Here is a 27624-nt window from a genome sequence, read left to right as displayed (position 1 = left end):
TGTAGTCCAGCAGAGCACAAATCAAGTGCTTCTGGAATCTGTGTCTCCCAGGCTATAGTCATCAGTCTGGCTCAAATAAAACTCTTTTCTATTTCTACTATAGATTGTTTATTAAGTATTTCCATCAACAGTTTATTAGTTTCTGAAAACAAATTACTCAGCTGTTATTTGGGGGGAAACAGTAGCCCAGAGAAAGCATCCTCCCCCCACAGCCAAAGAAGAATTGTGAGTTTTTAGTTGTATCATGACATTTCGCCTGATCGTATGACTGAAGTTTTCTTTGATCACACTGAATCACAAATGCTTTGGTGTTTGGCACATATGTCCCCAACTAACCCAAGTAATGGGGTCTCCATCATTTAATGTATTTTCACCCTAGGTGATGCTCTAGAACTGTCTCTGCCTGGGTTTCTTCCTCTTCAGCCTGCACCTAAACAGATTTCCCACGTGGGCTGGTCCTGGCCCTCTGACCCAAAAATAGACTTGACTCCTAGACACAATGCTGAGTCTTGATTGCCAGAGTGATCTCATGGTGTCCAGGACAAGGCCAACTTGGGGCCAGGCAAATATCTCCCAGCAAAGATCTATTTCTCAGCACAGCATTCTGGGCACTGTGTCCACCAATCTTTTTTGTCCTATTTTCAATTATGTCTTTCCTTACAACTTTAGTTCTTATTCTTCTTGGTGTAATAGGCATAAGTTTATGAATTTTTAATTATGATGTTAAATCCAACATAGGGATATCTTAAAATTGGATTTGGGTGGAGGAGAGAGGCATGTAGCAAATGCATATACATTCCATAGTAAACTGAAAGCTATTCAGCATGATTTCATGGTTTGTTCCAAAAAACAAAAAATCTTTTTTTTCTGTTAAATAAATAATTGTACTAAACAGAGAGCTTTAAAACAAAATATAGAATCTGAGTTTCAGCAAACAGCCTTCTCTTGAATGACAGTTTTGTATTTCTTCAGTGGAGTGGCAGATGTGTGAATAATTAAGAAAAACAAAATTAGAAAAGAGGAGAGAGTTTAGAATCGAGACCTGATTATTTGGATAGACTATTTGTTTTGTATTCCTTCCAACTGATAGGATATTTAGGACACATCAGGTTTTAGAAAGGCAAGTGGCATTCTTCTTAGACAAAATAACAGAAGAATATTATCAGGGTATATAAGTGTATAAGTGTTCTATAAATAAATGTACATGCATTCATAGTTATCCATATTCATATATATATATAGTGTGTTATATTATCAGTAATGTGAAGAAAATGCCACAGTCGATTATTTCTCAGTGTGAAGTGTGTGCTGTGATAGATGCATGGTTAGAGACAAGAAGGTGTGATAGGACATAAAAGTTAGGAGTAAAGCAATCTGAAGATCTAAATACCATTATGAAGGTTTTGGCTACTTATGTCAAGTTTTCTAGATTTTAGCCTAAAGCAATATTTAACAAAGGGTCTCAAATTGTCTCCCAGGTCGTCAGCGTCCCAGCCATGGCCGCTTAACCAATTTACTCCGGGGGAGTGTTGCTGGTGCGTCACATTCATATGCATATGAAACAGTTCTGAAAAGGGCCCCAGGATCGAATTTCGTACGTAACCAGTTTCATTATTTTTTAATAAAGTTTATGTTCTTGGAAATGTCACATTTTATTTGAACTTCTTAATTTGAATATAAGAAATATAATATAATTAATACATTAAAATCTACTTACATTTCTTTGTGCAGCACCCAGGCAGCAAGAGGCCTCAGATTTTAGAACAGCAGGACTCAGTGGTATGTTGGTTTTTATCAAGTCCGGGAATCAAGAGAAAAGTAGCATGAAGATCTTGGAAAAACCAGAATGATGTTAAAGCATTAGAAGAATGGAAGGGAAAATTTAAATGATGTAGCAATTTTAATTTTAATGAGTGAATAATTAACAAAAATATTAAACATGAGTTATAATTTAGTATTCTAATGGTAAACATATTGTGAAATCCAATTTTATTAACATTACATCATCTGGGCCTGTATTATTGATACTGGGTTTTAAAATAATATTAATAACAAAATAATTCAATTTTATCAGTATAATAATTAGGTAGTACTATTAAAATACTGATTAATAGAAATAATTTTGAATTTATAATATTTTATTAACATCAATATTATATTAGTGATTGATAAAATATTATATTTTCATAATCTTTTAGGGCAATATTTTTCAAGTTTATCATTAACACTTATATAGAATCATATGTAATATCTACAGGCCAATAAATAAAGTGATGTTCCTTATATTGATGTCATTTTCTGTTTGACTCAGAAAAGAAAGTGAATAACTTGGAAATGAAGGGTGCTTTTGTGTCATGTTTTAATGTCCTTTTATTTTCAACATAATCATATCAAATTACTCATTCCATACGCTTGACATTTCCAATAAGTGTTAATATCCTCATTTGAAAAATTTAAATTATTCACAAAATTAAATGCACATCTTAAAATATTTTTTCTGGTCAAAGATACTTTATATAAATATTCAAATTATAGTCAATCACACTCTTAATCTAAAATGTGTGATCAGTATGAGATGTTGACAAGTGTTAATACTAATGGGATTAAGTTTTACCACACTTAAAGTGTGACTCTCTTACACTTTCATTTTAAACACATTTGCAATGTTAATTGTCTTTGGAAAGTTTCCACTACACATTCATTTACACAGGTGATGGAATATCTCATGACCCTTTTTTTCCATTATATTATGTTTTCACAAGCTAGTCTCTTTTTCATTCCAGTTTTATTGAGGTATAATTTATTTACCATAAAATTTATCCTTTTAGGGTGTGCAATCCAGTAGTTTTTACTCATTCAAAGAGTTGTGCAACCATCAACGTTAGCTAATATTTTTTTAATTTTCATAATCTCTAAAGAGAAATCCTCTATCAGTTAGCAGTCACTCCCCATTCTCACTCCTCCCAGTCCCTGCAAAATGCTAACCTACTTTCTGTCTCTACGGATTTTTCTATCCTGGAATTTCATACAAATGGAATCAAACAATGTGTGTTCTTTTGTGTCTGGCTTCTTTCACTCAGCATAGTGATTTTCACTCAGCGAGGTTCGTCCATGTATTCATTGCAGGTATTCATTTATATGTCTGAATAACATTGCACTGTATAGATATCCCACATTTTATTTATCCATTGGTTAGTTGAATTAGTCTCATATGCTAACATTCAGTAATTACAAACATCTTTCCTGGTCATTCCTTAAGTAAAGAGCTTGAGAACAAAATCTGGGCAATAAGAAGTCATGCCCCCTTAAAAAAGAAAAAAAGCCTTCTGAGCACAAAAAAGAATGAGCAAGACTTGTTTCATGAAGATGTACTGCAAAACCCATGAGGAAATTTGTCTCTAAGGGAGGCAGCTCCCTATGCACAGCTGAGAATGACTCAACAGTCAACTTGGCACCCAAAGTTTATCAAAACAATGTGTGCAAACACACACACACACACACACACACACAGAGTCCTGCTGGACCCAGTGGGTAGAGTGACTTTTTATTCTGTTAAATCATGAATGGTTTAACATTTATTTTCAGAGTAAGAGCCAAAATCTTTCTTTTTCTGAATTGAAATGTTGTGAATATTTTATGCAAAATGCTTTTCATAATAGAAATTTCCATCTCACATCAATTTCGCTGCCTCTTCGGAATATTCTCAGATGCGCCACTGGATGAGCACTGCAACACGCAAATGTGGGGCCCCTGCTCAGCCCTCTGCTTCTCCCTTGCCCCCTCCAAGCTGGCATCTGGCAGTGAGGGAGCCTCAGCAGGTCCCAGCCCTCACCCCTGTGGGGCTGACATTTATACAGTTTCTTGGACTGAGACGGCTGATGTGAGAGTGACAGGTGGCAGCAATAGATAGAGGAGAGCTGGAGAAAAGGGAGGAAAGTGACATCTGTTCCTGATGGAGGAGGGGAGGGGTCAGACCACAGGAGAGAATGGAAGGAGGCAGTTCTTCGGGGAATGGCCCAGAACTCCCTGGCTCCTGAATACTGGCTGCTTCCCTTTGCAAAAGGTTCTGGATGCCATCAGCCCAGGCTCTCCTCCTCCCGAAGTCAGGCTCTGTATGGCTCCATTATGTTCTGACAATGCCTCTTTTCCTTCTATCTTTACTCTGGACCCGTATTTGAGAGCAGACACCACAAGGGACCCAGCAGACGGGCTGCAATTCTCCAGCTCATCTCCTGCCCCTGCTTCTCCATGAAATGTGTGAGAACAAGTAAAGCCAGTCCTGACATCTGGGAGCTAGCCTGTGCCCTATTGCGTCCTGGCATTCCTCTGCAGAACACAGATGTTTTTGTAGACTGTCAACATCAGGTAAGCCCACTCTATGACCTCGATGGATCAATATCCAAACATGATCACTCTGTGATCCTGTCACGGGCAAACTGGAACACGGTCTAAACCACAGAATACCAACCATCTGCTCTCCTGACCAGTATGAGTGCCATTACAGCTCTAGCCTTACTCATTTCCCTCCCTACAAATAAGATTCATTAACATACCAATATAGAATTATCCCTGATTCTTGACAGCACACAATCCAGAGAAAATGTCTGTTTCTATGAACTTACTCCAGAATCACCTGGCACAACTGGAAACCCTATAATAAAGCCCTTCAGCAGAGGCAGCAGCTGCCAAATCAAGGAAAATTTGGAGGGGGACCAACAAGAAACTCAGTAGCAGGACAGGGAACAGTGTCATTGGTGGGCCCTTGAAATGGTCAGAACAAATTCCTTCAGCCACTGTAGACTGGGTGGGGCCATCAGGGAAATTCTGTCCGGGAAGATGCCCTCCCCCTCCCCCTCTCCTCCTGTATCGACTGGGTCTTGTGAGCTACTGGTCACCCTCATTACAGGCAACCCCGCCCCCACCCACCTAAGGTTTGTTTGTCCACAGTACCCATACAGGTGAGTTGGAGCAGTGAATGGAGGTGTCCTTGCTCAGAAAGTCTGGCTACTGAACCATGTCACTGCTACCACCAGTCCCAACCCACACTACTGAGGGAAGTGCTGTTCAGCTTGGTGACACTCCCCTGTCCTGCATCATGTCCAACACAGAGGAGCTGTGGGCAGGCAGTGGATGGTGGCTGGACAGAGTGCCCAGCAGGGCTACAGCCCAGCACTGTCCTTCCATGCTGTCCATGTTGTCCTTCAGCACTGGCCTGCAAGATGGTTTCCCCAGGCAACTCTTCCTGACCTGCTCAGGGCCACGGGGCTGCTGATGCTCCTGGAACACGTCCCTGTCTCTGGGTGGCACAGGATGACACCAGAAGAACGTGAGCAATGGAGGATGACTGTGGCTGCCTCAAAGGCTGTGTCCTTGGCTGCCCATGTTTTCTGAGGCCCCCAAAACATGGTGCCCCTTCTGGGTCTTCTTTGAGCCACATGCATGTGTCCTGAGCCCAAGGCTGCTCCTGCTTCCATGCCAGGGTGTCACAGGCTTACCATTCAGTGTTGTGTTGTACCTCTTGGGGCAGAGGCTGAGGGCCATGGGGAAACCCTAGGGATAAAGTAAATATGCGGAGGTAGCCCCTCCTGGAAGCAGCTTAGCACAGGGATCACCAGAGTACCGCACATCCCAGCATCCGCCATCCGCCAAAGCTGCACTATGGGTGATGATGAGGTGGCCTGCGAAGCTCTGAAATCTTGTCCCAACAGGCGCTTGTCAGGTATATATGGGTGGTGGGTGGTGGTCTATTTGCCGGGTCTCAGATTTAGGCTGGGCCATCAGGGCCTCTAGCCATTTTCACTGCTGCTGAGGCCTCCCTCCAGTGAACTAGTCTATCTGAGTCTGCTGTCAACAAACATGGCCTTGATGTCCCCCCATCCACAGCTTCATTCATTCATAGTGACTTATCTCCAACTGAGGTGAAATTGGCACCTACCTTGCAGGCGGATTAGAAGTCAGAAGACAGGCTTGTTCAGCGAGAACTACACACTGTGTCAGCCGTTCCTGGTGCACCAGGCTCCAGCTGGAGACCATGGAGCTGGAACTGAGAGAACGTCTTCATCATGCACACAACAGTACTGGGCCTGCAGCTGCCCTGGCGTGTCCTACATACACAAGACGCTCCGGTAGACCTCACTGCCGCTGTGGTTCCTGACCCAAATGCTGCAGGTCTCTGCCCAGCGCAGGCTCTCCCAGCCACCCATGAGCCCCACTCACCGTGGGCATGCCCCACATCACCGTCTTCCCCACCTGGTTGGGCCTGGGGGCGCTGGAGCCTGAGGAGGGCTGCAATCCCTGCTCACAGTCTGGGGAGGATCTTCCTTCTTACCTGGCCCCCCACTCAGGGTTGAGACACTCACATGAAACAAGAGCAGATGAGGGAGTAAAATTAGGATTAGAGAAGTTAAATGAAGTAATTAGGGTCAGACAACAAATATGTAGTCAAGTGACGACAATTGCTCACTTTACCTGTGGACATCAACGTGTGGGACGTCAGCACATCATTAGTTCACCCTGGTGGGGAAGCTTGAGTAAAGTAACAGTTGTAGGAGCAATGTATTGTGCTGGTGGGACGGCTGGGGGCCTCTTAGGTAGTGCAGAGAGGGTGTCTCTTAGTGACCAAGGAGGAATTGCAGATTCTGAAGAGCCTTGATTTACACATAAACCACAGGGCCACTGCTTCCAGTGGAGGAGGTTGTGGTTCAGGAAAAGTGCAATGCACAACCTCCATAATCACGAGTGCAGCCCTGGGAGAGACAGCGTTTATTTTTCACATGCTTCACCTGCTGTCAGAAGAAAGTTTGTCTTCACATCCCTTTTGTCCCATTCACTGCAAGGGTTGGAGTATCTCACCCCTCTCTGATGGGGCACAAATCTGCAATGTCACAGTTATTCTGAGTCAAAGTGCCATCCATTATATTGGTCCTGAGACTGTGGATTGGTCTTCACTTTTTAATAAACAAATAGATTAGAATCTGGGTAACTAAATGCAGAAAAGCCTTTGTTTTACTTTCTTCCTCAAGTACAAATAAGCATCTTCTCCAGGATGAAGGAAACATTTGGATAGATTTCCTCTTTTCTCCCACACATAGGCAACATCCTGAGTCTCTGTCTCTCAAATCTGCAGATTCCCTCATTTTCTGTGCATCATGTGACCACCTGAGCAAACAGCACCCCGTGATATCCATCATGGTGGGCCTTACTTACGGGTACTTCCTTAGGCTTCACACATGACACAAGGACAAGTCTCTTGGAATTTTTCATTCAGAAAATAGATTTCATGCCCTTCTAAGTCTCATAAAAATTTGCTGAAGTTGAAAAAAAGTGAGGGGCAGGGGGAAAAGTGGGGGCTATTTCGTTCTAACAAAATTACAGCAAGTGGGTTTCTTAAAATGTTCAGATAATTGTTTTTAAACAAGACAACTCTGGTCATAGAACTTAAAGATACAAAAAGCAAATCTGTCTATGCATCATCTCAGTCTCAATTATGTCATAGTAATAAATGGCCTCCAAACACTAATGACTCACCTCAACAAAAGTCTATTCCTCTCATCCTTCTGGGATTCAGGTTAATGCGATCAGCATTATCTAGGACCGAGAAGGCTCAGGGTAGTGAGCAAAGAACTATGGCCCCAAAAGATGGACAATTCTGCTCAGAGATGGCACACACTGCCCCATTAAATCCACTCATGTTTCACTGGCTGAAAGAAATCACAAGGCAAAGACTGAAATCAACAATTTGGAAAGTATAATCCCTTCGGAAGATATGTCCTGGCTGGGCCAGTGCCATGATGACAGGCATGAAATATTTGGCCTCTATAAAATATACTGCAGTCCATCTATTTGGTCAGAATTATTAGCTTCCATCCCTAAAGTACATAACATAATCTTACCCTTCTTCATAATGCACAAAATGAAAGATTTTTATAAACACAGGACACAAAGCCCAACATCTCCATTCACCCTCAAAGCAGCTTAAAGGCCCAGATATAACACTTGTTCATCAAAATATCAAAGAACAAAAAGCCCATGCTCTGAGATGGAACAGAGACTGGATCAGTGTAACATCCTCTCATGACATGGAAGAAGAGGAGGGAGACCGCACCCATCGAAACGTGGCAGCAGCAAGGTTCCACTGGGGGATGTTTTGAGGAAGAGCTCCCTTTAACTGAGGATGTTTTCCCCCTAATTAGGTCAGATTCTGATCCTAAATGAAGTCCCTAGACCAGATCCTTGGATGGTCCTTATCTTGCTGGGCTTCCTCTGCAGGAGCATTAGAGGCTACAGCTCTTTTGAGGGTTGTAGCATCTGTGTATCATCCGAGGAGGTGCGGTGCACAATATATTGTTTTTATCCAAAGTTTCTTTTAGTTAAAGCATGTGCATATTCTGGTAATCACACACATATATACCAACAAAAGAAAACACACACAATTAAAGACCAATTAACCTATGATTACATCTCTTTCCAGGTGCAATTAGCCCATACCCCAATTCATTATGCCTAATTTTTCTGTCTCTCATCTTAATTGAGATATCTTGAGCTTACCAGCTGTGGCAAAAGTATGCACCATTTCTTTTTTGATGGCAGTTTATAGGAATGCTGTCTTAAATAATAAAGGGATGATTTATTGGTAGAATTTTTTTTAATTGAAGTATAGCTGATTTACAAAGTTGTTAGTTACAGGTGTACAGCAAACTGATTCAGTTATATGTAGATATATATACATGCTCTTTTTCAAATTCTTTTCCATTATAGGTTGTTACAAGATATTGAATATAGTTCCCAGTACTATATAGTAGGTCCTTGTCGTTTATCTGTTTTATGTATAGTATTGTGTATATGTCAACCCCAAACTCCCAATTTATCCCTCCCCCACCTTTACCCTTTGATAACAATAAGTTTTTCTTTTTTTGTATATATTTTATTGAAGTATAGTCAGTTTAAAATGTTGTGTTGATTTCTGGTGTACAGCACAATGCTTCAGTCATACATGAACATACATATATTCATTTTCATATTTTTTTTACCATGAGATACTTTAAGATATCAAATATAGTTCCCTGTGCTATACAGTATAAACTTGTTTATCTGTTTTATATATACCAGTCAGCATCTGCAAATCTCAAACTCCTAATTTATCCCTTCTCACCCCCTTCCCTACTGGTGACCATAAGTTTGTTTTCTATGTCTCTGAGTCTGTTTCTGTTTTGTAAATAAGTTCGTGTCTTCTTTTTAGATTCTACATATAAGTGATATCATATGATATTTGTCTTTCTCTGTCTAAATTACTTCACTTAATATGATAATCTCTAGGTCTACCCATGTTGCTGCAAATGGCATTATCTCATTCTTTTTTATTGCTGAGTAATATTCCATTGTACATACAACACATCTTCTTTAACCATTCCTCTGTCAATGGACTTTGTCAATAGGTTGCTTCCATGTTTTGGCTATTTTAAATAGTGCTGCTATTAACATGTATCTTTTTGAATTAGAGTTTTCTCCAGATATATACCCAAGAGTGGGATTGCTGGATCTGTGGCAACTCTATTTTTAGTTTTTTAAGGAACTGCCATACTGTTCCCCATAGTGACTACACCAATTTACATTCCCATCAACAGTGTAGGAGGATTCCTTTTTCTCCACACCCTTTCCAGTATTTATTATTTTCAGACTTTTTGATGGTGGCCATTCTGACCAGTGTGAGATGATATCTTATTGTAGTTTTGATTTGCATTTCTCTAATAATTAGGATATTGAGCATCTTTTCTTATGCCTGTCGGTCATCTGTGTGTCTTCTTTATTGGTAGAAGTTTTAATGCAATCATTCCTGTAAACCAAAGGTGTTAAGCCACAACCCAGGTTTGATTTTTGCTTTTTCTAACCACGTGTACACTTTTTGTTAGAAAGCGTGTCTCCAAGTTTGTGTTTCCTCATGTAAATGAATGAGTGTGCCTGTGTACCTTACCTTGCAGTTCATACATTCTTTCTATCCCCTTCCCTTCTTCCTGTTAAGGAACACATTCCTTTCAGAGCTCATTTCTTTCTAGAAGGCAATAGTGGCCAAGAATGCATGAGTCTTGATAGGGATATTCTGTAGTCTTTAGGTCAAAGCATAAGAGTGTCTCATTTTCTGCCTTTAGGTTTTTCACAACTGACAGATTTACCCAGAAAATTTATAAGCTTCATAACATGAGTGGCCATCTTTCTAGGATTTCATACATTTTTCCATCACCCATGGACAGTCTCCATGACAAATCCACATACATACTTTTGTCTTGTTAATGTCATCACTTCAAATAAACAATTTGATAATTGTATCAGATGATTGCATTCAACCAGAGAAGCAGAATCCGTACACACGTAGAGATTTATTGCAAGGAATTGGCTTATGTAACTGCAGAGACTGGCTAAGCAAGTCCAAAATCCATAGGGCAGAGTGGAACTCTTGGGCATGAGCTGAAGCACCTGTCAACAGGCAGAACTTCTTCCTCTCAGAGAAGGACTCTGTTCTTTTGGCCTTTCATTTGATTGACTCAGGTCCACCCAGATTATATATGATTATCTCCCTTAGTCAAGTGATTATGAACTTTCATCACATCTACAAAATAACTTCACAGAAACACCTAGATAACTGAATTACTAGGGTCTGTAGCCTAGACACATTGACACAAAACTGACCATCTCTGTCCACACCTTGTCACCTTGGAAACCATACACATCTCCTGAAACATAAATAATTTCCAAAGAAGGTTAGTAACAAAGTGTTATTTCTGCCTAATGTGGTACAACCATCCTGCATACAATAGAAATATGTTAATCCTTTCCCCTAAAGAGAATGCAACATCCTTGGGAGATGTGAATCCTTCTCTTTTGATGCCCCTTAAATACAGTGATTTAAGGTTAACTAATATTAATACATCTTATATTAGATCGTTAGAGACTAACAGCAGGAAGAAAACAAAATATTTTGTTAATATTTATACAAACATTCATAACACAATTCTTATAATTAGCATGTCCTTGTTTCTACAAATGATCACATGGTAATAGCTGGTATTTTTAACTATTTTTTTCCACTATCAGTTCTTATTTCCTTTGCCCTTAGCAACTACATCATATGGCGTTAGTTCTTTGCCTTACCAGTGACCCAAATGTATATATATATTTACGCACAAACATATATCTGTAAGAGTCTATTCTTATAGTACACCTCCAGTACCAACATCTGTATCATTTAGTGTTAAACCAGAGAAATAGAATCAGTATTGTCCTGAATTCAAGTCATATAGGGAACTAGTGAAATTATATACATACTTGCGTGTGCACACACACATACACACATAAAGACATTTATTAAATGTAACTGGCTTATACAGTTGTCTGGGCTGGCTAGGCAAGAATGAGATTTCTACGGCAGACTCTTTGGAAGGGCATGCTGAACCTCTGGCAGGAGAGGAAGCTGCTGTCCACAAGTGTGATTTCTTTTCCTTCAGGAATGCACCCAGCTTTGCTCTTAAGACTTCTCACTGATTGCATCAGACCCGCCCAGATTATTGAGGATAATCTCCTTCATTTAAATCCAACTGATTATATAATCCAATCGATCTATAGAATATCTTCACAGCAACATGTAGATTAGTGGGGTTTTTTGGAATAACTGTGGACTATAATAGACTAGCTAAGATAATACATAAACCCTACTATTAATAATGGAAAGAAATGTGTTTCAGTAAGAGCTGAGGAAAACAGGAAAAACACAAAGTATATAGGAATATCCATATAATATTAAAATAATATCATCAAGCCAAAATAAGAGACAAGAGTTCTAAAACATTACAGAGAACAAATCACGTATATACATATGTATTATGTAAACCAGAAAGCACAGATTGTAAGTCATATTTAGAAAGATATAATGATAGATGTAAAATTAGAATCTGGTAGAATCTGTACTTCCTCTTAATCTGGTTACTTTATGTTTCTTCCTAAAAGTGTTAAAATATTTAATAAAGAGATTAAAATAAGAGGGTATTTAAGAAATGGGTGGGTCACCCTGGGTGTTTATAAATCCTGTGTCTTGGGGGAACTGCTCAGTTGTCTACTCATCTCCGAAGAATCCCGGATACCTCTTCCCTAGATGGATGTGAACGGCACTGCAAGTGGTAAATTCCCATCTGCTTTTCGCTCTCCTCATTGATAATGGCACATGCTTTATTTTCCAGGGTTTATAAAAAGTAAAGTCACACAATTACTATTAGAGGAATAGAGTCTTGAAGCAGGGTCTGTTTTGCAGTGAGAAGTTGTGTCAGGGGATTAATGGGTGCTTTAAGTTGGAAACTGGAATTTCAAATTTAAGAGACAGGCATGAGTATCATACAAGGGCTGTCAGAAGTTTTAAAGTTAACACTTAAAAAGAAATATATGGAATATATAATATTTTGTATTTATTTTATATATAATAATTTAATGTTTTTGTTTTTTAATTATTTTTATCACAAAATACCAGTTATTTGTATTTTATTTACTCTCTTAATGTTTTTCATATTTTACATGTTTCATTTATTTCCATTTATTTTCCTAACTCCTATTTCCTTTGCATGCAATCTTGTGGATTTTTAGTAACTTCTTCCTTTGGTAACTCAGATCACATATTGTTATTTTTTTCTATTACATATATATAAGTATATATATATATATATTTGAGGTATGTGTCTCCTATTTAGAATGACTTTAACTATATCCCTAAAGTAAAAATATAGAACAATCATTGGACTTCTTACAGGCTTTCAATCTGAAACATAAGATATATGTTCATACACAGTTTTTAATCCATAAATATATCCATCGTATTTCTCCCCATTTTCTCTTTATCAGACATACTACAAAAAGAAACCTGGCATGGCAGGATTGTTTCAACCAGAGTCAAAAGAATATCCTCCAAGCACGGTTTGAACACGATCCTTACCCTGTTAAAGCGACCAGGAAACAACTGGCTAAGGAAATTTGCATTCCAGAATCTAAAATTCAGGTAAGTATCATGTTTTTTCCCATTATCTGTCAGGTTCAAGGTAGAGAGAAATGTTGGGCTGAGCACTGGCAAGCAATTCTTACATCAAGTATGTTTCCCAAAAGGTTTCTCCTGTTAGATAATATTAAAAACAAAATAAAAACAAAAATTACCTCTTTTACCAAAGGTAGAAACCTTTGTTACTTCTTTTACCGATTGGTTGGGTGTATGGAGGAAAGGAGAATATAATGGTTCAGGCTTTCCCAATAGGAGATGATTAAATCAACTCTGGAGATTTAGAGGATATAGGAAATTGGATCACTATGATAATGATATGGTATCATTAAGCATTGGAATATGTACTGCAGGATAATGATTAATATGTAATTATGAGGAGATTGTGGAGTAGGGACTCATGTAAATTCCCAATTCTCCAGCTAGTTTTTTCTCTTTTCTAACTAATGTCTGAAATGTGATTCATAAACAGGAGCATATAAAATAAAATCCCACATTGTATTATTTTGACTAGAACTACTGGTGCAAAAATAAGTTTAATTTCTTCAGTTAGCAAAGAGATAGCTGTAATAACACAATTATACCAACTGAAAAAGTACTGAAACCAATCAAGGTCAATAAAAATGTGCTTTTAGAGGAAAGTAGTGAGTTCAGATTTTTACGTCAAAAATAGTTTCCTACTATAGTCACTGGCTATAAGGGCATGAGTCTGAGAGGATACTGGGAAGAAGAAATTTCCCTTTTCTTTTAATGTATTTGTTTAGGTGTAGGAGATGGAGTTTTCCCAAATCCCAGTAATAAAGTGCACTTTGGAGAGTATCTAGTGATTGGATGCATGAGAGGTTCTAGGCCCATTGGAACTGACATGGAGGATAGCAAGTCCAGGAAACCATGTAGGATGAGGTTGGTTCTGCCACTGTGTTCACTAACTTACTGATTAGTTTCCAGTTTCCACTTGTGCTTAAGACTTATTACTGGAAAATATTTTGATGAACTAATTTAAAGAGCAGGTATAACCTTTAGCACAATTCCTGGGATATGACTGGTTCATCAGATACTGGTTATCATTGACACCCTAAATCTTATCATGAATTATCAAATTATCAAAATAAAACACTCAAATAATTAGAAAGCTCATTGTGATGCCGACCCCAGTAGTGAGGAAAAAAGCAGAGTACAATTGGTTATATCAGTGATAATAGTTTTAAAACAAGATGGACAGGATCCCTAGGAGTCTCATTCTCTATTCCTGGCTATGGGATGAGTAAGTAAGAGAATTTAGTACAGCTCTTGATGGTGGCTAATTCTACTGCCCTACACAAATAAATTCTTTTCTAAGATCAATTTCATATGTATTGTGTATTATGAAATGGTATTTCTTATGAAGAGATGATGCTACGTGAGGGAGAGAGAGAAAGATTGATTTCCTTTGAGAGAACTAACAGTGTTTCTTTTTTTTTTAACATTTTTTCATTGATTTATAATCATTTTACAATGTTGTGTCAAATTCCAGTGTTCAGCACAATTTTTCAGTCATTCATGGACATATACACACTCATTGTCACATTTTTTCTCTGTGAGTTATCATAACATTTTGTGTATATTTCCCTGTGCTATACAGTGTAATCTTGTTTATCTATTCTACAATTTTGAAATCCCAGTCTATCCCTTCCCACCCTCCACCCCCCTGGTAACCACAAGTCTGTATTTTCTGTCTGTGAGTCTATTTCTGTCCTGTATTTACGCTTTGTTTTTGTTTGTTTGTTTTTGTTTTTTAGATTCCACATATGAGCGATCTCATATGGTACTTTTCTTTCTCTTTCTGGCTTACTTCACTTATAATGACATTCTCCAGGAGCACCCATGTTGCTGCAAATGGCATTATGTTGTCGGTTTTTATGGCTGAGTAGTATTCCATTGTATAAATACACCACATCTTCTTTATCCAGTCACCTGTTGATGGACATTGAGGCTGTTTCCACGTTTTGGCTATTGTAAATAGTGCTGCTATGAACATTGGGGTGCAGGTGTCATCCTGAAGTAGATTTCCTTCTGGATACAAGCCCAGGAGTGGGATTCCTGGGTCATATGGTAAGTCTATTCCTAGTCTTTTGAGGAATCTCCACACTGTTTTCCACAGTGACTGCACCAAACTGCATTCCCACCAGCAGTGTAGGAGGGTTCCCCTTTCTCCACAGCCTCTCCAGCATTTGTCATTTGTGGATTTTTGAATGACGGCCATTCTGACTGGTGTGAGGTGATACCTCATTGTAGCTTTGATTTGCATTTCTCTGATAATTAGTGATATTGAGCATTTTTTCATGTGCTTTTTGATCATTTGTATTTCTTCCTTGGAGAATTGTTTGTTTAGGTCTTCTGCCCATTTTTGGATTGGGTTGTTTATTCTTTTCTTATTGAGTCGTATGAGCTGCTTATATATTCTGGAGATCAAGCCTTTGTCGGTTTCACTTGCAGAAATTTTCTCCCATTCCGTAGGTTTTCTTCTTGTTTTACTTCTGGTTTCCTTTGCTGTGCAGAAGCTTGTAAGTTTCATTAGGTCCCAATTGTTTATTCTTGCTTTTATTTCTTCTAGGAGAAAATTTTTGAAATGTATATCAGATAATGTTTTGCCTATGTTTTCCTCTAGGAGGTTTATTGTATCTTGTCTTATGTTTAAGTCTTTAATCCATTTTGAGTTGATTTTTGTATATGGTGTAAGGGAGTGTTCTAGCTTCATTGTTTTACATGCTGCTGTCCAGTTTTCCCAACACCATTTGCTGAAGAGACTGTCTTTATTCCATTGTATATTCTTGCCTCCTTTGTCGAAGCTAACAGTGTTTCTTAAATCAGGGAAATTTACTTTGGATACCCTGAGGATGACCATACAAGAAATGCTAATTTGAGTTGAGAGCAGATTGCGTGCTGTCCCAAATTGCATGCTAATAATAACATCATTCCTAGGATAATACATCGCCTTTCTCTTAGGGAGATTATCCCAAGAGCAGTTGATCAAGTTAGTTTTGTTTAATTGCATTGATATTTGGAATGACACAGACTTGAGTTATACATCTTCTTTTTCCCAGATTTGGTTTAAAAACCACAGAGCAAAACAGAGACAGGGGTTCAGGTGCTCCTCAGGAAAAGACCAAACCCATGGACAGAACGAGCCTCAGTCTTGTACTCAAGGTAAGAACCCACCAGTCCAAATGCAGTTCATCAGGTGGTCCCATTGAAAGGGGAATCAATTCTGCATGTAGTGCCCAAATTCTCCACAAAGAATCCTTAGCTTTGGAGCAGTTACAGCTTGTTCTGGGTAACCCAGGGCCAGCAGTATAAGCATGGTCCAACAGTTGGCTGGGACAGATAGGTTCTGAGCAAGCAAGGCTTTGGGCTTTTTGGTTCTACTGCTCTAAGCAGGGTAACATCATCCTCAGGGGGATTCAGAGAGAGTAAGAGCTCAGCATTATCTTCTCAAGTTTGAGTTTCCAGCTTGAATGCAGAAACTGTCCTAAAAACCCCCTTTTGTCCCTGCGTTCTCCTTTAGAATACTTACCAAAAGGAGCCAGACAAAACCTGAGATCTGCCCCAAGATCTCAATCAAACATCCTAGTTTAAGCCTTTGAGAAGGACCGATTTCTTGATATTGCAACCAGGAAAAAACTAGCCAAACAGGCATTCCAGAGTCAAGAATTCAAGTAAGTTTTACGTCTATGGCAGCAAATATCTTTCCCTGTTAAATGATGTTACCCTCTAAATGGTTGCTGGAAAACCTTGACTACAGTAATCAAGGACAAAGGTATGGGATAGTAAACACCTGGCATTGCAAGTCACATTCCTGCAAACAGAAGAATTTTCTAATCAAATTGTCAGTGATCCATTCAGAAATCACCAACAGCAAAGAAATGTGAAAGTTAATGTCAACTTTGAGGACACTCTGTCAGGTTTTCTATTGCTTGGCACCATTGTCACTTTGGGCCAAATAATTCTTTCTTGGGAGGGGCAGTCCATGCCTGGTAGAATGTTTTTCAGTACTCCTGGCCTCTACCAACTAGATATCCTGCCCACCTCTCCTTCCTCAACTTGTAACACCCCCCAAAAATCTATAGGCATAGTTAAATTGGGGAACAAAATCACCCTCAGTCAGTACCTTCTTCTACCTAAGTTGTGGGACTAGTGGTCTAGTATATGTTCAATGCTCATGACTAGGAAGCATGTTCATAGATTTATCAGCGTTTATTTGTTTATTAACCTTCATTCAGATTTATAAGATACGTATTCCTGTGCACACATGGACGAAGAGGAGAAAAAGTTCAACCTGGTCAAGAGATCTTGTTCCCTGATCCACTGTTTAAATTAGAGGGTGAATCCTACAGCATATGCCTTTTCAGTTTCAATTTATCTATAGTTGATTGCTGAAAGTGTTATGACTGAAGTACACATACACACGTATTTATGCATACACATATACATGTGTAAACACACATATACATACATGTACACAGATACTGAATATATGAACCAAGACCTATATCTTGAGATTAGGGCCTATATAAAAGGCCCTGTGCTTTACACAATATGAAAACAGAGCTTATGTCTTATGTCCACATCTCTCTTTCATACAGATGTGGTTTCAGGACCGAAGATCTCTGTACCCTAGTTAGAGCGCAAGTGAGCCTGTGAATTCCTTGGTAGATGTCCCAAATGGCAGACCTGGTCTAACAGTTTAGTAGCCCAAAGTCAACCTGCCCACTCTTCCAGGCAGAGCTCATCATTTTCCTTCCTCTAGTTCTTTCAGCAGGAACCACTCATTTCTACTTGCTCTTCTCCCATCCCCTGTGTCCTCTGTCCCTTCTATGATCCAAGGACAAAGTGTCATGATGCAGCCCACGCAGGCTGTGCAGGGAGGAGAGAACACTCCCTCCACTCTAACATTTGGGAATTACATGCCAATACTGCTGACTATGGGAGAAGACCCAGAAGCTCAGCATCCCTTTTGGCCCCAGTACCAAGAAAAATGCCAGGACCACCAAGAACAGACTGACGTGGGAGTACTGCAGTTGAAAGACTACTTTCAGCCTTATCCTGAGCACAAAAACCAACCACCGCAGGATCAGGGCCAGGTGGACATCGCTTATATTCTGCAGTGGTGGGATGAGAGCTGCGAGGCTGACTGCAGAATGGGATCCTCGAAAAGGGACACACTGAGGCAGACCGGTGGCCGCAGCACAGTCAGCTGGAGAACCATCTCATGCCCTCCACCAACCACACCAGCAATATATAGAAACCTCAAGAAGCCTTTAGGGTCAACTCCTGCCATCCACAGATTGTCAGTAAAAGGTACAAACTTTTTTGAATTCTGACCCACAGGAAGAGGGCCCTCCAGGGCCCCAACTGTGCCTCAGTGAGGAAGATTTTTAGGCTCTTCTCCACGTGCTGTGAAGCTCACCAGGGCCTGAGCTTCCAGAGGAAAACGGCATTCTTAGAAACTGGTCCAGATTTCCTTTCTTCCAATGCAGATCAGAGCAACTTAAAGGGCAATGAACAAGGAAGTCATCATGGCAGGGACAAAACTAATGCAGGGGGAAGGAGAAACCACTTGGAAACCCAAATGGAGGTTTTTTACTCTGTCCTATGGGCAGTGGTTATCTTCCGTACATACTTCACTAAGTAAAGGACTGTTTCCACACTCCGCACTGCCTCTGGAAGCATCAAGGACACCAGGCAGTGGACACGTCTGCCAAATTTTGTGGAAAAAAAGTATTTTACTGATAAATATGATCTCCCCTCTGTAATCACCACATCTTCCACTGCTTGGAAAATCCACAAATTGTAACCTAACTCAGCAAGAATAGGTCTCTGAGGGATAAATCAGAGCTTCTTTTCCTCCTGGCAACATGAGAAGGCAAACTTGAAATTAGTTTGTTGTGCAAAAAATGAAGGGATGTTGTATTTCTCAAAGATGTGAGTTCATAAAAGTGAGCTTGTCACTGAAGTTCTGGAGGTTTAAATTGGGAACTGGGTACCACCTCAGTATCCATCATTAAGGGAATAATTAAATGGATTAGGACAAATCCATAATTCTGAGTAACCTTCACTTAGAAATGTATTTTTATTTTGACTATTTAAAACATACAAAAATTACAAGGAAATTATAATAGCAACACCATATAATCACTGAACATAGTCTAATGATATTTCCACTTTTTTAGGTTTTTCTTACATGTTTGCATATATGGACATATATGTCCATAAAATTCCTTTTACTATAGACAAATTATATGTTAATCTAAAACTTGGGATAACCATTCTCATTCTCAGTCTTCTCCCTTTTTTTGAAATGGTAATTTCTAAAAATAGATTTTGGTGTATGAAGGTGCATATGGTTTACCTTGGCAATAAAAATGTCTTAAAATATCAACTTTTTGTTAATTTTATCAATTTGTTTTGTTTTGTCATATTTGCTTTATTTACTTTCCTTGTGAAAGTGTTGGAATGCGGTCAGAACACATATATCTAGATCTACAAAGACACCAGTTTTGTACAAATATAGTCGTGAGGTGGACATCCTTACTGGTATCTGGGTGCACTGTGTGCAAGAGTTTTCTAAGTGTTTATACACTGAAGCATATGTGCCAGAATACTCCAACATCAGCATTTATGGCCAAATTACACTCAGCACAAGCTATTTTTCCTAATATGAACTGTATCTTCATTAATCACTTAGGGAATTAAAACTTACATGCATATGTGCACGTATTAGCAGTACAAATCTATCCAAAACCTGATATAATTACCTGACAGTGTTGATACCATGCCTAGTTTGATTTTCAAATTGTTCCCCCAGATGATTCAAATGTGCAGGCAGAGATGAGAGCTCCTAGTATCACTAGTCACCTTCCTGTACTTCAAATGCATATTTTGAAAGAGTTCTCAAGTTATGAATGTAAGTCTGATTATTTGTGAAGGGAAAACTATACATGTGTCTACAATCTACTTCTGCACTGATATGTACATCTGTACCTCCATCTTCATTTATACATATAGGTCTATGTGAATATGTATCTACTGCTCATCTACGTTACCTCTACAGCTCCCCTCCACACTCTCCTCTATTCCTATCTGTATATCTACATGTCTACCTACAACCTCTGGAGGGAGACAGATAGGATGACCTTCTCTAGAGAAAAAGGTAAAATTTGCTTCTGAAGAAAGCAATGGGATTAAGTCTCTGGAGAAAAAGGTAGGGATCAGTGTCTGACCAAGGGAGCCACGTTGACCAGTTCAGAATCTCCTTTGAGTCCGATATCCCTTTCTTTAGCTGGGTGATCAGATGTCCTATTCTTAAACCAGACTGAGCTGATTATGGATGTGCACTGGGCTCGTAGCCTATGGCAGCCTTCAAGGTTGCCATGGTTGAGGCCTCCATAGCCTGAAAGCAGGGCTGAGAGCACGGATCCTGGAGAGTTTTGGTGCAGGGTGGCAAGACTAGTGGATCTTGCTTGGTGCCCAGGGCTGGAGCATCTGACTGCCCTGTCCCAGCAGTGCCTCTGCTGAAAGGCATCTGCCCTCTTCCTGGAGTCCCCTTGGGTACCAACAAGCTGGTCCCTTAGTTCTCAGACCCTCTCAGGGATAAAAACCTTGGATTTGAGAAGCCATAGATTAGGTTATGCATCTCACAGGTCAGTCCTGGTCCAGGTTGTGTACATTGTCTGGTACTGTTTGGTGACGGCCAATCAAATGGGGACACTCCACCTCTGGAGCAAAAATCACTAACCTCTCGAGGGGGAATTGGGAATTTAGTCACTAGTAGCATAGGATATTTTTTAAATTGAGATAATTCATATACCATGAAATTCACCTATTTAAAATGTAAAATTCACAGATGGCCAACAAGCAGATGAGAAGATGATCAACATCACTAATTGTTAGAGAAATGCAAATCAAAACTACAATGAGATATCACCTCACACCAGCCAGAATGGCCATCATTAAAATGTCTACAAACAGTAAATGCTGGACAGGGTGTGGAGAAAAAGGAACCCTCCTACATTGTTGGTGGGAATGTAAATTGGTGCAGCCACTATAGAGGACAGTATGGAGGTTCCTCAGAAAACTAAAAGTAGACTTACCATATGATCCAGCAATCCCACTCCTGGGCATATACTTGGAGAAAAATATAATTCAAAAAGACACATGCACCCCAATGTTCATAGCAACACTATTTACAATAGCCAAGACATGGAAACAACCCAAATATCCATCAACAGATGACTGGATAAAGAAGATGTGACATAAACATACAATGGAATTCTACTCAGCCATAAAAAAGAAAAATAATGTCATTTTCAGCAACGTGGATGGACCTAGAGATTGTCATTCTAAGTGAATCCAGAAAGAGAAAGAAAAATGCCATATGATATTGCTTATACGTGGAATCTTTAAAAAAAAAATACACAAATCAACTACTTATTATTTATAACAGATGACTGATTTCTTAAATATGTGTAAACACATTTGACTGTCCTTTATGATTGGATTACTGCATTTTGTTGATTCTTATTTTGTGGTTGGCTTTATTCCTTTGATAACTATGTAAGTTTAAAAAGCTAAAGCTCTAAACTGTTCTTAGAAACAATGAACAGTATGTATACATAAATTTTTAAAAAATACATGCAGTAAATTGTATACATGTATTTAAATGCAATATATTGTATACGTGCAGTCAGATTGTATCAATTTTACCTAATAAAACTGAAAAATGAAAAAAATAAAAAATAATAAATGAATAAAATGTAAAATTCAGTGGTTTTTTAGTATATTCTCAATCACTGCTACATAGTTCCAGAACATATTCATCACTCCAAAAACAAACCCTAGTCATTAGCAGCCATTCAAAGATGCTTCGCACCCCCTCATCCGCCAGAGAGAACCTCCTTCCATAGAAATGTCCCACAAAAAACTTCTGTCAGGCATACAAGAATTTTAACATGTTCAGACATTAATATAATCATCAAATCCTCAGAACTATCATTGGTGAGGAAAAAAACTTGAAAACTATCTTGCCCAAAAGAATATTTCATGGAAATCATAATGAATTGAATTCTGCCTCACCCCTCTACCCAAACCAGGTATCATACTCTAAAGAATCTTATTATCTTTTACTATTACTATTAAGAAGTGACCTGAGTTTAACTATGAAAATAAAATCTCAATAGCAATTGAGTCACATAAATCCATTATCTGCTGACAAACAGGACTTGGAAGATGATAGATATTATTAATATTTTCATTAATAACACTAGAAATTTATTTCATTAGAAATATTCATAGGTTCCTTAATTATCCTAGCACAGAAATCTTGTGAAATGAAATCTATGCCAAGAAATACATACATTATCAACACATTTATCAACAGTAAATCAGTATCTTAATTAGAAAAATTTAACTTATTAAGAAATATTTCAACTAGCACATAAGAGATTCCATCAATATTACTCCCTGAACAAATGGATTTTAATTTCAAAAGCACTTTAACTTATGCACTTCTCACTGAAATCCTTCTACGTAAAATGTTAAGTCAAAAATAAGAAATTAAGAAAGTAAGGGGTTTATTGTTCTTATATTATCCTTGATATTATTATGAAATTTTAAAGAACTATTCTATCATTATTAAAGAAACACAACTCATAGTCATGTATTTGGCTGTCCCTTACAGAAATCCCCCTACATAAAATGCCTCCTCCACATATATACATATGTAAAGAGTAACAGAGTATCTTTATATATTATCATTATCATTATTAATATCAAGGTGTTTAAGATAAATCTCCAAACATCTTAACTGGCTGTACCTTTCACCAAAACTCCTACAAAATATCTTGTTGGGGAAGGGGTGGTGGTTGCTCAGTGGTAGAGCACATGCTTAGCATGTACAAGGTCCTGGGTTCAATCCCCAATACCTCCATTAACAAAAATACATCTTGTGAGGTTGAACTTTAAGTAATTGGAGCTATTGTTTTATTTCCATTAATAAAATACATTTTTTTACAATATTAAATGTGTATAACCAGCATTCCCATTCACAGAAATCCCCCTAACAAGAACCAAAAGCATTTTAAAGTGATATGGCTTTACTACAATTACCTTTATTGTTTGTTACTAAGAGGGACAGAGACACAAATAATGTAGGCCCCTGGCCACCAGGTGGTGTGAACACCCTGCAGCCTTACCACAAGGAGAGATTGATCAGATCTGGAAAAGGCAGTACTAACGTCAGAGCATCCGGGAGGAAAGAGACCCCAAAGATGAAACTGGGACCTGCTGGCTCTCACCAGAGACCTATTGAAGGAGCAATATTCAGAAAAGGAGGGAAAGATGAACTGGGGAAAGGCACGTACTGAGCGTGACACTATGGACTAAAAATAGCATTTCCCATGAGTTCCTGGAGGGAAGGGGGAAGGTATAAAAATAAGGACAGAGAAAGGGCTGGAAAGTGGGGAAAGGATTTATCATCAACTATAAAGACTCTATAAAAACAAAGGCACCTGACAAAGGACTAAATGTTTTATATCTTTATCTACAGTATGTATATATACACATGTGTATATACATATATATATATGAACCCAAGAGATACAAGTTTATGAGTGTGTAAATGCTGTAAATGAGGGTGTAAATGTTTAAAGAATTCAGTGTATCCTACAGTTCATCTGACCCTCCCTGGTCACCCTGGCCCATACAGCCAGCCTTGTTTAATCTACCCAGTGAAGTAGAGGTGTGGTCTCAAGACCTGGACATTAAGAGTCATGAGAGAGGCATTAGGTCTTTCCCCAATCCAGGCAATTTACTCCCTTTAAAACTCAGTTTGCTATTATGTTAGCTTGCTAGGACTACTTTAACAAAATATTAGACCAGGTGGCTTAAACAATAGAAATTTATTTTCTCACAGTTCTGGAGCCTAGAAGTCCCATGATCTGAGTGTCTGCACATTTGACTTCTTCCAGTCTCTCTCTCTGCAGTGCTGATGGCCATCTTCGCCCTGTGTCCTTGCTTGCATGGCCCTTCCTCTGCATGCACGCCCCAATGGTGCCTCTTTGTGTATCCAAATTTCCTCTTCTTGAGTTTCTTTTTTTCCATAATAGCAATATTATTTATAATTGCCGATATATGGAAGCAACATAAGTGCACATCAATAGACGAATGGATAAAGAAGATGTAGTATATATATGTAATGGAATACAACTTACCCATAAAAAAGGATATTTCACCATTTACAGCCCTTCATTCACTTTTTTTTCCACTTCAAAAAGCAGAATTTTATAACTGGCATAAACATTTCCATTGCATCAAAAACAACAAAATACCTAGAAAAAAACTTAACTGAGGAGGTTACCTATACTCTGAAAATTATAAATCACTGATGATGGAAATTAAAAATGATACAAAGAAATGGAAAGATATTTTGTGCTCTTGGATGGGAAGAATCAACATTATCAAAATGGCCACACTACCTAAAGCAATTGACAAGATCCAATGCAATCCCTGACAAAATACTCATGACATTCATCACAGAACAATTCCAAAATTTATATGGAACCATAAAAGACCCCAAATTGCCAAAGCAATCTTTTGTAGGTCTTTTTTTTTCTCTTTATTCTTTTTATTCTCTATTCTTGTGGTTTGATGACTAGAGAAATTCCTTTAACATTTGTTGTAAAACTGGTTTGGTGGTGCTGAAATCTTTTAGCTTTCATTTATCTGTGATGCTTTTGATTTCTTCATCAAATCTAAATGAGAGCCTTGCTCGATAAAGAGTATTCTTGGTTGTTAAGTTTTTCCCTTTCATCACTTTAAATATATTGTGCCACTCCCTTCTGGCCTGTAGAGTTTCTGCTAAAAAATCAGCTGATAACCTTATGGAGTTCCCTTGTATATTATTTATTGCTTTTCTCTTGCTAATTTTAATATTTTCTCCTATCTTTAATTTTTGTCAATTTGATTATTATGTGCCTTGGTGTGTTCCTCTTTGGGTTGATCCTCTGTGAAACTCTTTGTGCTTCCTGGACTTGAGTGACTGCTTTCTTTCCCAAGTTGGGTAAGTTTTTGGTTATTATCTCCTCAAAATTTTTCTCAAGTCCTTTCTCTCTCTCTTTTCTTTCTGAGACCCCAATAATGTGCTTCATGTTGTCCCAGAGTTCTCTAAAAAATCCTCATTTCTTTTCATTCTTTTTTCTGTTCGGCAGTAGTGATTTACACTCATCTATCTTCTAGCTCATTGAGTCTGCTAGCTCATTGATCTGTTCTGCCTCATTTAGCCTGTTCTTGGTTCCTTCTAGTGTGTTATTCATTTCAGTGATTTTATTCTTCAAATGTTTGGGTATTCTTTATATTTTCCAACTCTTTGCTAAAAACTTCATTCTGTCCAACTATACTCCTCTTAAGTTCTCTGAACATCTTCGCCATCATTACTTTAAACTCTGAACATCTTCGCCATCATTACTTTAAACTCTTTCTCTAAACTGCCTATCTCCTCATCACCTATTTCCTCTTCTAGTATTTTAGCTTGTGCCTTGGCCTAGAAGATAGATATTCCTCTGCCACCTCATATTGTCTATCTTTCCATTTGTATTTTCAGGTAGGTTAGTTAACGTTTCTCGACCTTGAAGCAGTGGCCCTCTGTGGGAGACATCCTATGTGTCCCAGCAGTACACTCCTCTCTTGTCACCCAAGGGCCAGGGTTCAGTCAGTCCCAGTGTAGAGTCTGGCCTGTGTTTGCAGATTGTTTTCTTGTTTCTGGTATCCACTGCCTGGTGTTTGAGGCTGGCCTAAAGGCTTATGCAGGTTTTCTGGCAGAAGTCAGTGCCTGCCCTCTGCTGGGTGAAGCTTGGTCCTGCACCTCTAGTGGGTAGGGCTGTGTCTAAAGGCATTTGTAGCTCAGGGAAGTCAGCTAAGAAGTGGGGCTGTGTTCTCACCCAGTATGTTGTTTGGCCTGAGCGTCTCAGCCTTTAAGCCTATAGGCTGTTGGGTGGGTCTAGGTCTTGGTACTAATGATCCAATCAAGATACCAGCCTCCAGGAAAGCTCATGTAGATAAACACTCTGGAATGTCTGCCACCAGCTTTTATGTTTCCTGGGTGAGCTGCAGCCAACCCCTACCTCCCCAGGAGACCCTCCAAAACCAACAGGCAGGTCTGGCCCAGGTTCCTAAGAAATCACTACCCTTGGACCTGGCACATGCGAGATTCTGTGTACATTTTCCAGGAGAATGAAGTCTGTTTCTCCCAGTCCTATGGGGCTCCTGGATTTTAAGCCCCATCAGCCTTCAAAACCAGATGTCCTATGGTCTCCTCCTCCCAATGCTGGAACCTGGGGCTGAGGAGCCTGAAGTGGGGCTTAGAACTCACTCCTGTGGGAGGGCCTCTGCGACTTAACTATTCTTCAACTTGTGGGTCGCCCACCCGGGGGGGTTTGGGGCCTGATTAAATTGCAAACATGCCCCTCCTACCTTCCTGTTGTAGTTCCCTCTTTATGTTTCCAGTTGAAGATCTTTTTTTGCTAGGTTACAGTCCATTTTTTTTTGATAGTTTTTCGTCAGTCATCTGTGGTTTTGCTGTAGTTGTGAGGAGAAGCAAACTTGTGGTCCTACTACTCCACCATCTTGACTGGAAACGAGTTTCATTTTCTTAGATCCAAGCACACTGACTCTGGCTTAGGTTTTGGTTTCTTTTCGAGGCAATCAAAGGCACTAGAGCCACCCCAGTCTAACAGGCTCCTTGTTTAACTATTTTAACACCTGTAAGAATCTATTTATAAAGTTTCCACTGCAAACTTTAAAAATGTTACAAAATAATTTTATTAAATCTGTGTTGTGGATAAGAGCTATCAATTAAATACACATTGCGCAAAACAGTCATCAGCAAGCTTTTCCACAGAGCCCAGATGAGCTCTTCAAATCTTTGGATACAAATTTATGACTTCAAGTCACAGGCAGCCCAAGGTGGCAAGTGATGAGCTCAGAAAACCACCTGATAGATCCCCCAGAAAGATCTCAGAGCCAGTAAAGTAGCAAAACTGAAAGCTGCAGGTAGAAATTCATAAGAAAGAACTGGGGAAGCCTTCTTTGTTTACAGGTAAAACTATACTAGAAGCTGCAGAACTTGATAGGAAGACCAGGAAGATATGCAGAGTGAATGTCAAGGTACTCATTAGTATTCATAGAAGCATAAATGGCATTTGCTGTAAGAAAACATGCTCAAGCAGCAAACCAAAAACCGTAAGGAAACTTATAGGGAAGATGAGACAAAAAAGATCTCAAAAGGTTAAGTCCAGATTGATGATGAGTAATATTCCACTCCTGGGTAGAATACTCTTACTCCTGAAGAAGGTGAGTAGGATTTGTCGGTACAATGGAAATTCTTAGCGGACTTTTATTTGGTATTTACTCTCCCCTTTCAGGCGATATTCCCAGGGAAGGATACACAATCTGCAGCCCAAGGAGAATAGATCTTGAATAATCTAAGCCCATTTCATTTATCCTGCTTAGAGATGGGGTTAGGAAGGGGCATGTGCCATAATTCTGGCCAACGAGATGTCTATGAG

The 27624-nt window shown here is 39.0% G+C and overlaps 1 protein-coding gene and 1 long non-coding RNA gene across 2 annotated transcripts; one reads left to right on the top strand and one right to left on the bottom strand.

Moving 5' to 3' along the window:
- Positions 1 to 1703: 1703 nt before the first annotated feature.
- LOC116666083 lies at positions 1704 to 6516 on the bottom strand. The gene is made up of 3 exons (XR_004322958.1): positions 6217 to 6516; positions 5936 to 6104; positions 1704 to 1831 (listed from the first exon to the last, which is right to left on the bottom strand). It is a non-coding gene; the product is annotated as an uncharacterized LOC116666083 (long non-coding RNA).
- A 5626-nt stretch (positions 6517 to 12142) lies between these two features.
- DUXB (double homeobox B) lies at positions 12143 to 18906 on the top strand. Its single transcript, XM_032488190.1, is given in 9 exon segments — positions 12143 to 12167; positions 12880 to 12912; positions 12915 to 13033; positions 16111 to 16213; positions 16572 to 16688; positions 16691 to 16722; positions 17650 to 17740; positions 17891 to 18191; positions 18193 to 18906. Coding segments are annotated over 9 exon segments (861 nt in total). The 3' UTR covers positions 18233 to 18906.
- The last annotated feature ends 8718 nt before the right edge of the window (positions 18907 to 27624 follow it).

This window comes from Camelus ferus, chromosome 9, assembly GCF_009834535.1.
Source record: "Camelus ferus isolate YT-003-E chromosome 9, BCGSAC_Cfer_1.0, whole genome shotgun sequence".
Classification (NCBI taxonomy): domain Eukaryota; kingdom Metazoa; phylum Chordata; class Mammalia; order Artiodactyla; family Camelidae; genus Camelus; species Camelus ferus.
Note: the sequence above shows the minus strand (reverse complement) of the source record. Positions and strands in the feature narration are given on the sequence as shown.